The 13,869-nt window shown below is 42.1% G+C and overlaps 1 protein-coding gene across 2 annotated transcripts in view; it reads left to right on the top strand.

The window, feature by feature from the left end:
* The first annotated feature begins 549 nt into the window (after positions 1–549).
* FRY (FRY microtubule binding protein) overlaps positions 550–13,869 on the top strand; it is a 329,930-nt gene continuing 316,610 nt past the window's right edge. The window contains exon 1 of one of the 2 annotated variants that reach the window (XM_033416130.2): positions 550–853. In XM_033416130.2, the coding sequence (XP_033272021.1) occupies positions 649–853 (205 nt within the window). In that variant the 5' untranslated portion in view covers positions 550–648. The remainder of the gene's footprint in view (positions 854–13,869) is intronic. The other variant, XM_049701100.1, reaches the window with a different exon arrangement.

The raw sequence follows: 13,869 nt of genomic DNA, 5'->3' as shown, positions 1-13,869 counted from the left end.
GCGCAGGATGGAAGGGGTGGGTAGGAAGCGGCGCAGGGTTCCCGGCACTGCTGCTCGGTACACGCCCACCACGGGTTCTTTCCTCATCTCCGCAGCCATCTCTCATCTCCTTCGTCCAGCCAACTTCCAGTCGGCTGCCTGCCAGATAAGGAATTTAATAAAGACAGATGTTTGTTCTGCGTGTGTAGTTTGAAACAGAAAGGTAGGAGGAAATGTAAAATGTTTCCCAAAAGCTTGTAAAAAATCTTGAATAGTTTGGGAAGTAATAATAATTAGGCTTGCGATTTGCATAGGTATTCATTCTTAAGAGCAAGTTGTGTTTGCTCTATGGCATCGCACTAATAAAACAGAAATTTCATACAGTAACCATCACTTTTATTACCCGTGTGCCACATCTGTTCAACTTCCTCAGTCTTCTGAACCTAATGATATTTTGGATCTCTCCTCCCTGGTGCTATTAGCGGTGGATAGGAGGGGCTCCTTCGTAATTCTACACCTGTTCCAGTCCACGCCCATCAACTTGCTAAGCTTCCCAGACAAGTGCGGGGTAAAGCATGAGAACATCTGAATCTGGGGTGGAGACGCAGATGGCTGAGGCTGGGCTTGGCTTTTCAGATTTTGTGAAGAAAATCTAATGTATTTCCTACCATGGCAGTTGATGACGGCAATTTATATTCCAGGACGAAGAACAAACTAAATTCATCTCAGAATGATTGTAAATCATCGAGACGGAGTAGCCTGCCGCCTGAACTACTCATAGGAAATGACATTAAAGGAAAACTTCAGAGAAACATTAAAAACTTGGAACCCGTTCACCTGAGGCGCCCGAAAAAGAGACCATCCATATTTCCAGGTAGGATTTGTTTCTGTGGATGCCTGCCAGTTAAAAAAAACACACCAAAAGCAACAAGGACTGTATTTCGTTTGTAATGATCAGATGTGTTACATTTAAAACGAACTCGGGACATGTTTGAGTATAAAATATAGAATGATTCTTTCATCTGAAAGCACCCCCATCTTTTTTTCTTTTCTTTTCTTTCTTTATTTTCATATCTTTAAGGGTCTGGAAATAGGCGGCTGTTTTATTCTCAGGCAGCAGGATCAGGGAACCGCTTTGCTTGCAGTCCTGGAGAATGCCATGCTGCATTTCATTCTCTGGTGTGTTTTCTTTATTTTGCAAGATTATGGGATTGTTGAGTGAAGCTGATATTTGTGTGCCCCAGAAATTAACACCATTAACTACTCGAATGCATGCTTCAAATTCCTGTCTTGCATCAGAGCCTGAAACATTTGTAGTAAAGGGCTCAATTAAACAATGTGGATGGTGAAATGTATTGGAGCACAGAAGACTCAGGGATTTCAATCTTGATAAAGAGACTCTGATGGCAGCTTTAGATGTCCATGCCTGGTATTAGAGGTGTGTAAGCTTGTAGAAGACGCCTGTGATTGTGAACTCTCACGGAGGTGTCACTGGTGGGTGTGTGGTCACTGGAGAGGATGAATTATTTAGTCAACTTATTTCACTACCGTTTGCATTGGAATCTCCTGGAGAAACTGAAAGTGACCTTTTTGTTTGTGATTGATTGATTGGAGTCTTTAAGGAGGATAGATTAGACACAACTGCTGAGGGCTAACTCTGTGATGATAGAAAATAAACAAGAATAATTCATTCAAGCTTTACTTCATCATGAAAATGAAATGAACCCCCCTAACAGTTGAGTTTTTTTAAAAAATATTTATCTATTTATTTGGTTTGCTGGGTCTTAGTTGTGGCAGCTGGCTCCTTAGTTGCAGCTTGCCAGCTTCTTAGTTGCGGCATGAGAACTCTTAGTTGCGGCATGCACGTGGGATCTAGTTCCCAGACCAGGGATCGAACCTGGGCCGCCTGCATTGGGAGCGCAGAGTTTTATCCACTGCGCCACCAGGGAAGTCCCACAGCTGAGTCTTTATATGGAGGTGGGAGCTCAATGGATTCTTGTCTAGACTGTGTCCCTAAATGGTACTCCAAGCCACCTCACCGACCCCTGTGGCCTTCAGGTACATTATTTTTTCTGCCTATTTCTGCTGCCATTCCCCTTCTTGGGGACAGCAACAGGAGATGGACTCTTAACATCCTCCCTATCTGCTAGGGTCTCCAGTTGACAAGGTAGAGAGTTGTCTGCCCAAAGTTTGAACAATAGTGGCTACTTTTTTTTCTAAATTCCCTTTCACATGAACCACAACTTCATTGTCATGTAGGTCTCACTAACTTCTTTTTACAGTGGTTGACTTAGAAATGCCACCAGGCTGCAAATCCCACCACAGCTCCTAAACATCAGCTGAAAACAGAAATGTACATAGGTTGTGATAACCATTCCTATGTTATATGCTGTGTGGTTACACATAAAGAGTGGATATAATGTGGGACCTGAGCGTCAGAGAAATTAAGATGCAACTCAAAATTAGTAACTGGCAAAACTACGGGTCAGACATGGGTCTTTTAATTCCAGTGTTGAAGATGTTTCCCTCTGTTACCCTGTGCTGCGTTGTCAACTGTTGTTCTCATTTGTCTGATGAGATGCAAGATTGAAGACATGTCAGCGTTCCGATGTGCATTCACTCTGACCCTTACATACACACAGTCAACTGTATCCTCTCTCTCAAGTCTCCTGTTTTCAGTCCTGCACTGAATGATTGAATGGTGGGTTGATCAGCTCATTCATTCACTCATGAAATATTCATGTAGTTCTTGCGCTGGTCTAGGGTGGACCTTGAAGAACCGAGCTACATGGTACTCTTGTGTTCTTATCTCCCGTTTCTCCTCTAAGGGCCGTCTCACACTGCAGATAGTTATCTACCCAAAATGCAAATATGTTTGGGTCATTCCCTTACAATTCTTCGGTGGCTACCCTCGCTCTTCAGATAAAGTCCAGACTCCTTAAAGTGAAGTACACGAGACTGCCTACCTGGCCGCTGCTTCTGTCCCCGGCCCATCTCTTTGCTCTCCTCCCCTTGCAGTCCTGCAAACTCAGCCAACTTTAGATCCCCGTGGTCCATAATGCTTGCTCTTCTAGGGTAGGTGCTATATAACCTACCTGCGTAGTTTCACCCAACTAATTCCTACCTTGGCTTCAGGTGTCAGCTTGATAGCCCTTGTAGGGAACGTCTAGGAAGCTTTCCTGACCCTCCCATCTGGGTGGGGTCCATTCTCCGTCCTTCTCATAACACCTGGACTTTTCCCTATCACAGCACGTATCACATTGTATTGTAATTATCTGTTTACTTGTCTGTATCTTCCACTGGCCAGTGAGCCAGGGACCATATTAGTCTTGTTAACCATTGTGTCCCTTGTACCTATCACAATGCTTGGCACATAGCATGAACTAATAAATATTTATTCAGTTGACTCAAATCGTGATGGACAGAATGAACCCTTGGCATGCCTTGTATGCTCTGCTTTCTTCCACTTTCGCATCCTCCCTCACCTCCCAACGCACACACAGGTGCACACACACACGCCTGTGTTCCTGTTATGCCCTTTCTTCCATTCTCCACCTGGGCTCCGAGGCCTAATTCAAGACTTCTGTTTTCTGTAATCACGCAGTCTTCCCATCTCTTTGAGTTCTCCTTTCATGCCTACCACTCACCTCCTTGGCCTCAGTACTGCACAAAGAGTCCTTCCCTTTCTTCCTGGGATCGTGTTCAATTGTCTTAGGTTGTGAGTGGGTTCGGTGGTCACTTTGTGGCAACTAAGTTTCTATTTGTATAGAAATTCTTTGAAAACGGGCAATATCTTATATGGCCCAATTGTATCCGAGAGGGAATTGCACATAGTAGGTGGTCAGTTAACATCTGGTGGTAAATTAACTAATTTGCTGTGAGGCTGTGTCCATCCTGTGGGGCCTATCTGATTCTAGCTCCAGGAAAGAACTAGTTGGCAGTAGAGACTATCAAAAGGGAAGGTCTTTATACTGATTTTCATCACCATATAGGAACTCCTGGTGGGGGAAATGCAGGTACCCCTTGTCTCTGTGTGTAATTCATTTGTTAAAACATGTGTTAGGATTCTGCTATATGCCAGGATCATTCTAGACCTTGGGAAGAGAGCAGAAAATAAGACAGTTTCTTATGTGGCTGATGGGAAAGAATTTTCCTAGCAGGATGCCTTGCATATTGTGCAACCCGACAAATACCTCTTGAGAAAAGGGGTGAAGGGGGTACCGTACTCACAGCAGTGAATCTTAAAAATCAAAACCAATACATTTAAAAATCATATTTTTATGATTTTTACAAAAACATCAAAAACTAACTGTTTTTCTTCCCTTGAAGAAGCCTCAACAGTAGAACTAGTTTGAGTTGCTCAGTTGAAGTTCTTCCATCTCGGCTTCACCAGACCAGGCATTAAGAGTGTAGGTAGGTCTCTAGCGGGCAGCTAACCTTGCTTCCTTGTCCTCCTGAAAGAACTCCAGCAGCTCCAGAGCAGAGGGCTGAGCTCCATGAAAGAAAGCAAAGGAGGAGAGAGATGTGGTCCTTACACATACCACATCCATAGGCACGTCAGATTGAAATGAGCATCTCATCCTGCACCTAGAAGAAAGTGGGGCTCAGGTGCCAGGTGTCATGGGTTGTTCACTCAGCACTCATAAGCAAGCAAGTTGGTGTGTCTGATCAGCTCATTCTTAAAATATCCTACTGATTTTACAATCATCTGTTTGAAAAGCGAGGAGCCATCTGCTTGGAGGAAACAGGCAGTTCCACGCACTTCCTTGTTGCTTAGTCAGAGGATGAGTGTGGGACCTCGAGGAGGAGGGCCCTCTGGTCAGGACTCATATGGCAGATAGGCCAGCACGTAAGCTAACCTCCATTCTCATTTTTAAGTTGGTTCTGTTCCAAAGGGATTTTTTTAAAAAAAATCCTAAACAATCTAAAAAAAGTTATTTAAAATCATTTTAATAAAAAAACAGATTTTGAACATTTTCTAAAGTAAAACTCCTTTTTTTTTTTTCTTGCTGTATGTAGGATTTTATTGGAAACACAGGGAAGTAGTAAGAACACTGGCAGCTAGATGGTTCCAGCCTCCCTGAGGGTGGCCAGAAGGATACAGTGCAGCTGGGCAGTTGGGTTCGGGCTCCCTCCTGGGCGCCTGCTTATCCCAGGCACAGGGAAAGACACTCTGTAATTAAGCCCGCCTCCTCCAGTTGTGTGCTCGATGTTAGAATTCTGTCACTCTGCGGACTTTCCTGGCTTCGCCTTCCAATGCAGGGGGTGCGGGTTCGATCCCCGGTCGGGGAACTAAGATCCCACATGCCTCGCGGCCAAAAACCAGAACATGAAACAGAAGCAATATGGTAACAGATTCAATAAAGACTTTAAAAATGGTCCACATCACCCCCCCAAAAAATCTGTAAAGAATAAAAAAAAAAAAAAGGAATTCTGTCACTCAGAATCCCTGCTGAGTAGTGATTTGATGACGTTTCAGCAGGGCCTTTCAGTGACAAGGAGGACGGGGGAGGACCTCCTTAAGGTCGCACCGTAAACAGTGCTTCCTGGGAGTGTGTGCAGTTGGATTCAGTGGCTCCTCTTGGTGATGACAGGACCCATGTTTCGTACACCTGGGTGTCTTTGATGTGGGAGGTGCCCTGGAGGTGGTGAGGTGTGCAGGCAGGGTGGCGGCACGTGAGAAGCACCATGTCATGGCCTCTCCGGAGCCGCACCCCCGTCCATCTGGTGGTGTGACTTCCTACCACGGCTGCTTCCAGAGGTGGCTGTGCTCAGGGCCTAAGACAAGGGAGCCTCAAAGGCATGAGTCTGAACTTGTTCTCTCATGAAAGGATTTCAAGACAAAGGATTTCACCAAGGAAGTATCTACCTCACAACTGGGTTCACGTTCTGATCCCCCATCTTACTAAACGTGTAATGGACGAGTCACCTGATCCCTGGGAACCTGTTTATTTCTTCATCTGTGAAATGGGAGCGAAAACACCAGTGTCACAGGGTTACCTGAAATGCAAATGAGATAGTCCGTGAGGATGAAATGATACACAGCTGGAATTGACTGTGTTCGCTTATTCTTTGTTGATATCAAAGGTTTTGTTTCACATAATTTGTACTTTACATGGGTGGGTGGTAAGTGTAATTGGAACACTTTTGCAAATCTTCATGGATGGAAAGTTATCCTAAGTCGTCAATCAAACCCTCTGCTAAGGTAAATTATTATTATTATTACTTTTTTTTTTTTTTTTTTTTTTGCGGTATGCGGGCCTCTCACTGTTGTGGCCTCTCCCGTCGCGGAGCACAGGCTCCGGACGCACAGGCTCAGCGGCCATGGCCCACGGGCCCAGCCGCTCCGCGGCATGTGGAATATTCCCGGACCGGGGCACGAACCGGTGTCCCCTGCATCGGCAGGCAGACTCTCAACCACTGCGCCGCCAGGGAAGCCCTGCTAAGGTAAATTCTATATAATGAGACACCACTAAAAGACCTATTAATTTTCCATGAAAAGAGGGTAACATGGAAGCTCTTCTTAATAAAAATAGCCATATATTTTCTCAACATGACCTCATTAAACTTGAGAGTATTGTCATGTCAGGCCTCTGAAAATTTTTCTGTATTAGAAACAACACTATCTCTGATTTCAAAACTTACTTGTGGCCTTGTATTCAATGATTTTGCCTAACTTTGTCTAACACCTTGCTTTGGGAAATTCAGCTTAGGCTTTTTTTTTTTTTTTTTTTTTTTTCGGTTGCACCTCGTGGCATGTGGGATCTTAGTTCCCCAACCAGGGGTCAAACCTGTGCTCCCTGTAGTGGAAGCACAGAGCCCTAACGACTGGACCACCAGGGAAGTCCCAGCTTAGGCTTTTCTTTGAACTAAAAGTTGGAATAGGATGGTCGTTCATTCACAATTACATATGATGTATAGCTTATATATAAGATTAAAAATGAACTCACCACTTGAAATGAATCTTTTTAAATATTAGGAGTATTTAGACTTCCAAAAGTTTTGAAAATCAACGTTTGACATTTTGATTTAAAATATTTAAAATATTTATAGCATTTCTTACTCAAAAATACTAATGCAACAAAGACTGAGGTATCCTGTTTCCTTAAATAATCGTATCTGTTTTATGGATAAGTTTATTCAGGGAGGTGAAATTTCTGTTCTTGTTTTGCTTTGTTTTTTTTTCTAAAAAGAAACAAAACCAAAAACTTAATGAGGATATTAGTGGTAAACCAGTTACTTTTAAGAAAAACAAAAATGCTAATACTAGTCACATGTGTGATACCCAAAGGGAAATATGTTTTACCTTTATTCAGGGACACAGAATAAGCAGAAGGCATTAGATTTACGGCTTGACTTCAGGCTTTTCCTCCTTGTCATAAAAAAATAAATACAAATATACGGTTCTGAATACAGGACTTACGATATAAGTATATTGAGAAGTGGCTTAAATGCTCCTGTTCTAAAAGCAGTTCGTTTCCGTTTGCTGATCTATAGCAAATGTATAACTTTTCAGATTTGAGAGCTCCCACACACTTTTCTTCCCATTCTTAAATCTAACACTCTAAGGTCTAGTAGTGACATCTAGACTATGAAAAGATTGTGTTTTTACATCCACATAACTTTATATTTACTCAAGATAGTTCAGTGATAATTTTAAGCATTTTAATTGTTTTCATAAATAATGTACTTTTAACAAATATTTAGCAGGGGGTATGGCCATCCAGTTACTCAGTTATGCAGAGAAATGACCATACCCCAACATTCTTTTGCTTCAGATACTTTGGGACTTTGTACAGAATGTTTACCTTCAAAGTTTAATTAGAATATCTGTAGCATTTCTTTAAAATCTAGGAGCTTAAACAGGTAGTCATTTTTGGGTGACATGCCTGGAAAAACTCTCATTACAAGATGGTCAGAGTGTTTTAGGTCACGACTTCCAAACCTTTCCATCCTAAGTGGGGCATGAGTTAATTTTTTTGTGCCGAACAATAGATTGTCAGATTTACCTTTGAACATCCTGGGAGTTCAGAGCACAGAGATGGAGGAACTACAAAGGTGGTATGTACTTTTGTCAGTAGATCAGATTTCTCCACGTTGCTCCCTCAGCTATCAAATCATGCTCTTCTCTCCCACCCTGATACTTAAGAAAGACTAAGTCATCTTGATGGATAATAAATACTGGATGGCGTTTTGGAGTAATTATGGGCCAGAAAGATTCAATTCAAAGAAACATTCTTTAATTTTAAGTATCAAAATAGTGCCCAAGGATAAATGGAAGATATGCATATGGGAAAGACTACAACATCTATTCAACAAAAATCTAAGCTATCTTGCTGAACGACTACTAGATGCAAAATGCTGCGGAGGACAGGTTGATGGTTAAGACATTGATACACAGCAATTTGTTCTCCTTTCTAATTTTTTACTAGGAGAGCAGGGTGCACTAATTTGGGTGTTCATGCTTCTCTGGCACAAGTGTTTAAGCTCTGTGTTGCACCAGCTAATGGCAATACTGACACGGTGTCCTCTGGCACAGAAACCCTAATTGGCACTGAAACATCTCCCTACAGGAAAGTCCCAGGGGATCTTAATTGTCCTCTGCATCAGGGTTTCTTTGCTGGGAGATTGTTTACCTTTTGTAAATTGTGACTCTTCTGCACCCTCTAAAACACTTCTGGCCTGATCAGTCTCCTGGACTTGAGTTTTTTCAGCTGAGGAACCTGAGCACAATGAGGAAAGAACACCAGGGCCTGGTGACGGCCCTGAGTTCAGATCCAGCTCCGGGAAGGACAGGTGGAAGAAAGCCACGCCCCTCCCTAAGCTCTGGGCCCCTGGGCAGGGCAGGCAGATCCTGGGGCACTGCTGGCATCTCCGTGCTCCCCTTCAGGCCATACTCCGCTGACCTCCCTCATCTGGGCTGGAAACAAAATAAAGATCAAGCCTCCTGGACGCCAAAAACAAAAACAAAAGTCAGTGAGAAAGAGTTATAAGTCGAGTGTTCCTCCCCAGGGCCCAGCTCAGGAAGGGTTTCCAGTCTTCTGAGATTTTCAGATGCTTATACAACTAAGGGAATATTAACTGAGCAACTTAAGGCATTCATTTGCAATTAACTGCACAAATGCAAATTACTGGAGAAGTTTTTTCAGAATCCACAGGCACCAGCCCTGGAGATTTGATTGAGGAAGTCTAGGCTGGGACTGGGCTTCTAACCGCTTTGTGAAAATTATCCCCAGGTGCATGGGACGTTTGTCCCATCCCCTAGTTGAGAACTGCAGACTTAAAGGAAGTGGAAAAGATCCTCAAAGATCAAAGTCATTCTTAAACTATCCCCGGTTCACATGTAGGAAGCAGTAGGCATCTATTCATGGCAGGCCCCCGGCCCTGCCTCTTGTCATTCAGTCCCCTCTCCCATACACCCAGCCATCACTACCCTCAAAGGTCAGTGTGTTCTTGGGCAGGAAGAGAACCTGTATTTTCTCTCCTAACAGTGCCTGGATTTGAGTTCCATTATATACAGGCCTCCTCCTGGTTCCGCCTCATAATCTTACACACTACCCCTCTAGGTCTTTGTTGTAACCCCTGCTCACAGCAGAGGGTAAAACACTAGAACTGTTTCTGCCACCTCTTGATCAATTTTTAAAATGTTAACGATGTGCTGAATGTTTGTGTCCCCCCCACCCCAGAATCCATTTGTTGAATAATCCCCAATGGGATGGCATTTGGAGATGGGGCCTTTGGGAGGCAGTTAGGTCATGTAGATGGAGCCCTCATTAATGGGATTAGTACCCTTGTGAAAAAAAGACAGGAGAGAGATGATCTCTCTCGATTTCTCTCTCTCTGTCTGCCATATGAGGACACAGCGAGAAGTCAGGAAGAGGGTTCTCACTAGACACCAAATCAGCCAGCACCTTGATCGTGGACTTCCCAGCCTCCAGAACTGTGAGATGTAAATGTTTGTTGTCAGAGCCACCCGGTCTATATTAATTGGCTATAGCAGCCTGAATTGACTAAACCAATTGGATGAATGAGAAATATTTGAGTCCGTAAGAGAAGAAAAACTCTTAATACAACAAACAAGTAATATAAGAAAATATAGAAATGTTCAGTGAATGAAAGTTGATGAATATCACGCACGATACTTAGTGCTGCACAGAAATTGCATTATTCGGAAATAAACTATAGCGACTTATTTTCTTTGGTTATTGAATCACATCCATCCAAAATAAATAGCAGTTGGGCAACTTCTCAAAAGAAATATTGCCAAAATGTAATTACTTTTAATAAAGATGCCACAAATTACTACGTAATTATTTAAACAAAAGGCAATGCAGTTTTGGAAGACTGTAAACATCCCGACGTTGTGACCTTGTACTTTGTCTTAATTTCTGCTGAATTAGAAAGGGCTTTGCTGTTTCAAATATACCCATGCTATTCAGTCCTTCAGCAAAAAAGTAGGTGACTAAAGTCTGTGTGCTTAACCATGCTTGACGAATGTTGATAATGATAGAAGCCATTTTATTGGTGGTAAATCAGCTTCTGATTTCCACACCAAACACTCCCAGAAGCACAAACATGGTTGGGCAGGAGGCAGAGAAGTGGTCTGGAATCATATCCTTCATGGACAAACTGAAATGAAAATGCAAAATCTCCATCAATGGGGTGCTGGTTGGGCGTAAGGGGGTACAGAGGAAGCCCAGAAGGCATTTATCTAACATGCTCAGAAGAGGGAACTTAAGAAAAAAAAAAGCAAGCAAAAAGAAAATAATGTTACATCTGTCCCCCACAGCAGGAAATTTGCGGGGTGGTTTTTATATTGAACATTTTACTGCTATGGACGGGGCAAAATGACTTGCAGAAATGAAACTGTGTTTGGTGCTTGCGTCTGTGGAATAGGGAAGCTCCCTGAACGTCACCGAGATGGTGAAGAGGGAGGGTGGTGGCAGGAGTGTAATCCTTATTTATTTCATAAGTAATGGTTCTCTCTTTAAATGGCTCTTTTAAAGTTTCCCGACCTTGAAAATAATGATGAGTGAACACAAGACTGGATAGAGTGAGATAGAAAGAGTGGAAAGTTTCTGTTCCATCCTCTCCCCGAGACAACAACGGATTCTATATCTCTATCCAACCACTGCCTCGGGGGATTGACTTATTGGAAATTGAAGCAGTGGGAGGGAGACAGAGCCAGCCGGGAAGAGTCCATTGGCTTCTCATTGTCACACTCCTCCTTGAAAGGCTCCCCAGCTCAGCCTGCACATTATTGCTTTAAAACAGTGTTAGAATCTAGCTCAGTTGTATTTGCGCAGCAGAGATAGAAATGACCAACATATGAGCTGTTGATGTTCAGACAGAAGTCCAGCATTGCACGTTGCTTTCATTAAGTTGGAAAAGACAGTGCGTAGAAGTTGATGAAAAATTTACTCAAAAATCCACCACACTCTTTCAGGGGCTATAGTAGAGGGGTACATATATGGTTCTGCTTCTATAAAGGGTGGACATTTGAGATTAACACTGTAAAATCGATTAATATGTAATTGTTGTGCACAAAATACAGATTAATCAGCCGTCTGGAATTCTGTCCCTGCTCTGGACCAGAGTGTTTACAGGCCTGGGATCTTGCTTACTGTACAGTACAGTTATCATCTTAACATCCCACATTGCTGTATGCTACTCATTGCTAAATGGAATGGCTCATAACATCTGTTTAAAAGCAGCATAATAAACTCTTCCATAGTTTAGGACTTTAAGTTTTAAAAGTTATAAAATGTCATGAATTTCATCCCAAGTGGCAATATTTCTCCAATAAGTTTTTAAGGAATATGATTAGATGAGAAGTATACCTCACTTTCAAAATATTTTAATTTCATCATTGAGAAAATTGGAAGGACACCCATTTTAAAGTCGTGGGGATTCTTCAAGCTTCGATCTTACCAATTCTGGGCATTAATGAGCTAATTCAGCTTTTTGGTCATCATTGCTATTGTTTAATTCAATGAGAGGGCATCTTAGAAGACTTATGATGTTTCTCCAAAAGTTGAATTCTTAATTCCTTGCTAGTTATTCATCTTATAGATACGTCTTTGAGTCCTGGGATTTACTGTTTTTTCAGAGCTCAAACTGCAAAAAGTGCTTGGTGGTTGTGTTGTTGAAGAACTTAGACAAGCACTTGGCAGGGAGCACAGTGGAAAATCAGAGCATCATTGAATTACGGATCTGAAAGAAATCTTAGCATCTAATTCAATGCACTCATTTTACAGATGAAGAAATACAGACCTACACAGACCGCTTACATTGAGGGTCTCCTGCTTCCCAGCATAATCTTCACGAGATCATCACCAAAACCTAGTTTAAGAACCTCTGGGGTCATTTTTTGTGAACAAGAAAGTGAGGAGAAAATGATGCCCACAGCTTTCCTTGTGGGTCGCAGAGGCAAGCAATCCACGCACCAGCCTGTGTTTATTCAGCCTCCACACACCCACCCTTCTGCACAGGACACTGCAGTGGAGAGGCAGGGCAGGGGGAGGTTGAAGCTTTAAAAGGTACATGTCAGTCACAGGTGGTGACACACCCAGCTGAAGGGCGAGCCTGGCCCAGTGCACGGCATCAAGATCTCAGCTGGCTTTATTTTTCATTCTGTCCTTAAGAGATGAAAAGTCTGTTTCTTTGATGAAAGGAATCAAGCGAGAGAGGGGGAATTTTAGTTTTGGGAAACTTTTGTTCAAGGAAATGTACAGGAAACATGATTGTCCTCAGAGATGTGATCCAGGGGAAAACCTAGACCCTATATAAACATTTCTTTTGTGGAGGGAAAGCTGTAGGAATATTTTCCTCTTGAACGGTGAAAAGGTCTACTAAATTGTCATTGTTCTCACAGACTAAGATCACCATTCCCGTGTCACAGTGGGCAAGCTAAAGCATATGGAAATAATCTGTTCAATGTTAAGAGGGCAAATTTGAGACAAGATAAGATTTCACAACTTTTCAGTTTCAAGTTCTCCTTCACCAGATATTCTCTGAGGTTTATTCCATTCTCATGTTCAAAAAGTTATAACCCAAAGCAGCTTTAAAACCCTGTATCTTAGTGATTGAACAAAAAATGTATATGTCATTTTTTTCCACACAGGCTATAACCAAATCCCTAATTAAAAATCAGTTAATAAGGCCCCTGATTAAAGGGGCATCGAAGGTGGACAGTAGACTTAGCCTGACTGCGCTTGTGGAGCAGCTGTGTGCCTGCGTCTATCATTGAAAAGTAAATACTTTGCTCAGTTGAAGGAAATGTATTACTTTTTAAGGTTGTCAGGGCTCAATTTAATCTTTGAAAAATAGGTCACCCTGTTGTTTTGTGTGGTCCTCAGTTTAAAAAATTATCTAACCGCAGGTTCTATACCTCTGAAGGGGTATGTAATAAATAATCATTACTTTGGGAAAAGGATTCTACAAGAGCTCAAAATAAAGCAAAAAAAGGTTTTTTTTTTTTAAAGCTTATTTCTTCTAAGCACTAGGGTTTGAAAATACAGAAGCTTTTTTTTTTCTGTTTTAAAGTTTTAAAGTAATAGAAGGAGAAGATCATATAACCTCACATAACCTAAAAGTCAGCTGGGAGCAATTTGCTCTTAAAATTTAAGTAAAGATTGATCAAGCTTCCATGCCAATACCTACAGAAAGTCCCAGGCCCAGCCCCCAGATCTCTATAACTTCAGAGACACTGTCCTTCTGCTTAAGTTCCTTCTTCTGCTAATTTTTTTTTCAAATATTTCCAGTTTTTATTTCTTTCTAGGCATATGACAGGATTTTACTTCCTTTCCCCTAGAATTTAGTATAACCATTTGACATTTTGTGGCCAGGGAATTTTGAGAGTTACAATTCAGTGTGTCATGATTGGGTGGA

Source organism: Orcinus orca, chromosome 18 (genome assembly GCF_937001465.1).
Source record: "Orcinus orca chromosome 18, mOrcOrc1.1, whole genome shotgun sequence".
Taxonomy (NCBI): Eukaryota; Metazoa; Chordata; class Mammalia; order Artiodactyla; family Delphinidae; genus Orcinus; species Orcinus orca.
The sequence above is the reverse complement of the archived record's forward strand: the minus strand, read 5'-3'. Positions and strand labels throughout refer to the sequence as shown.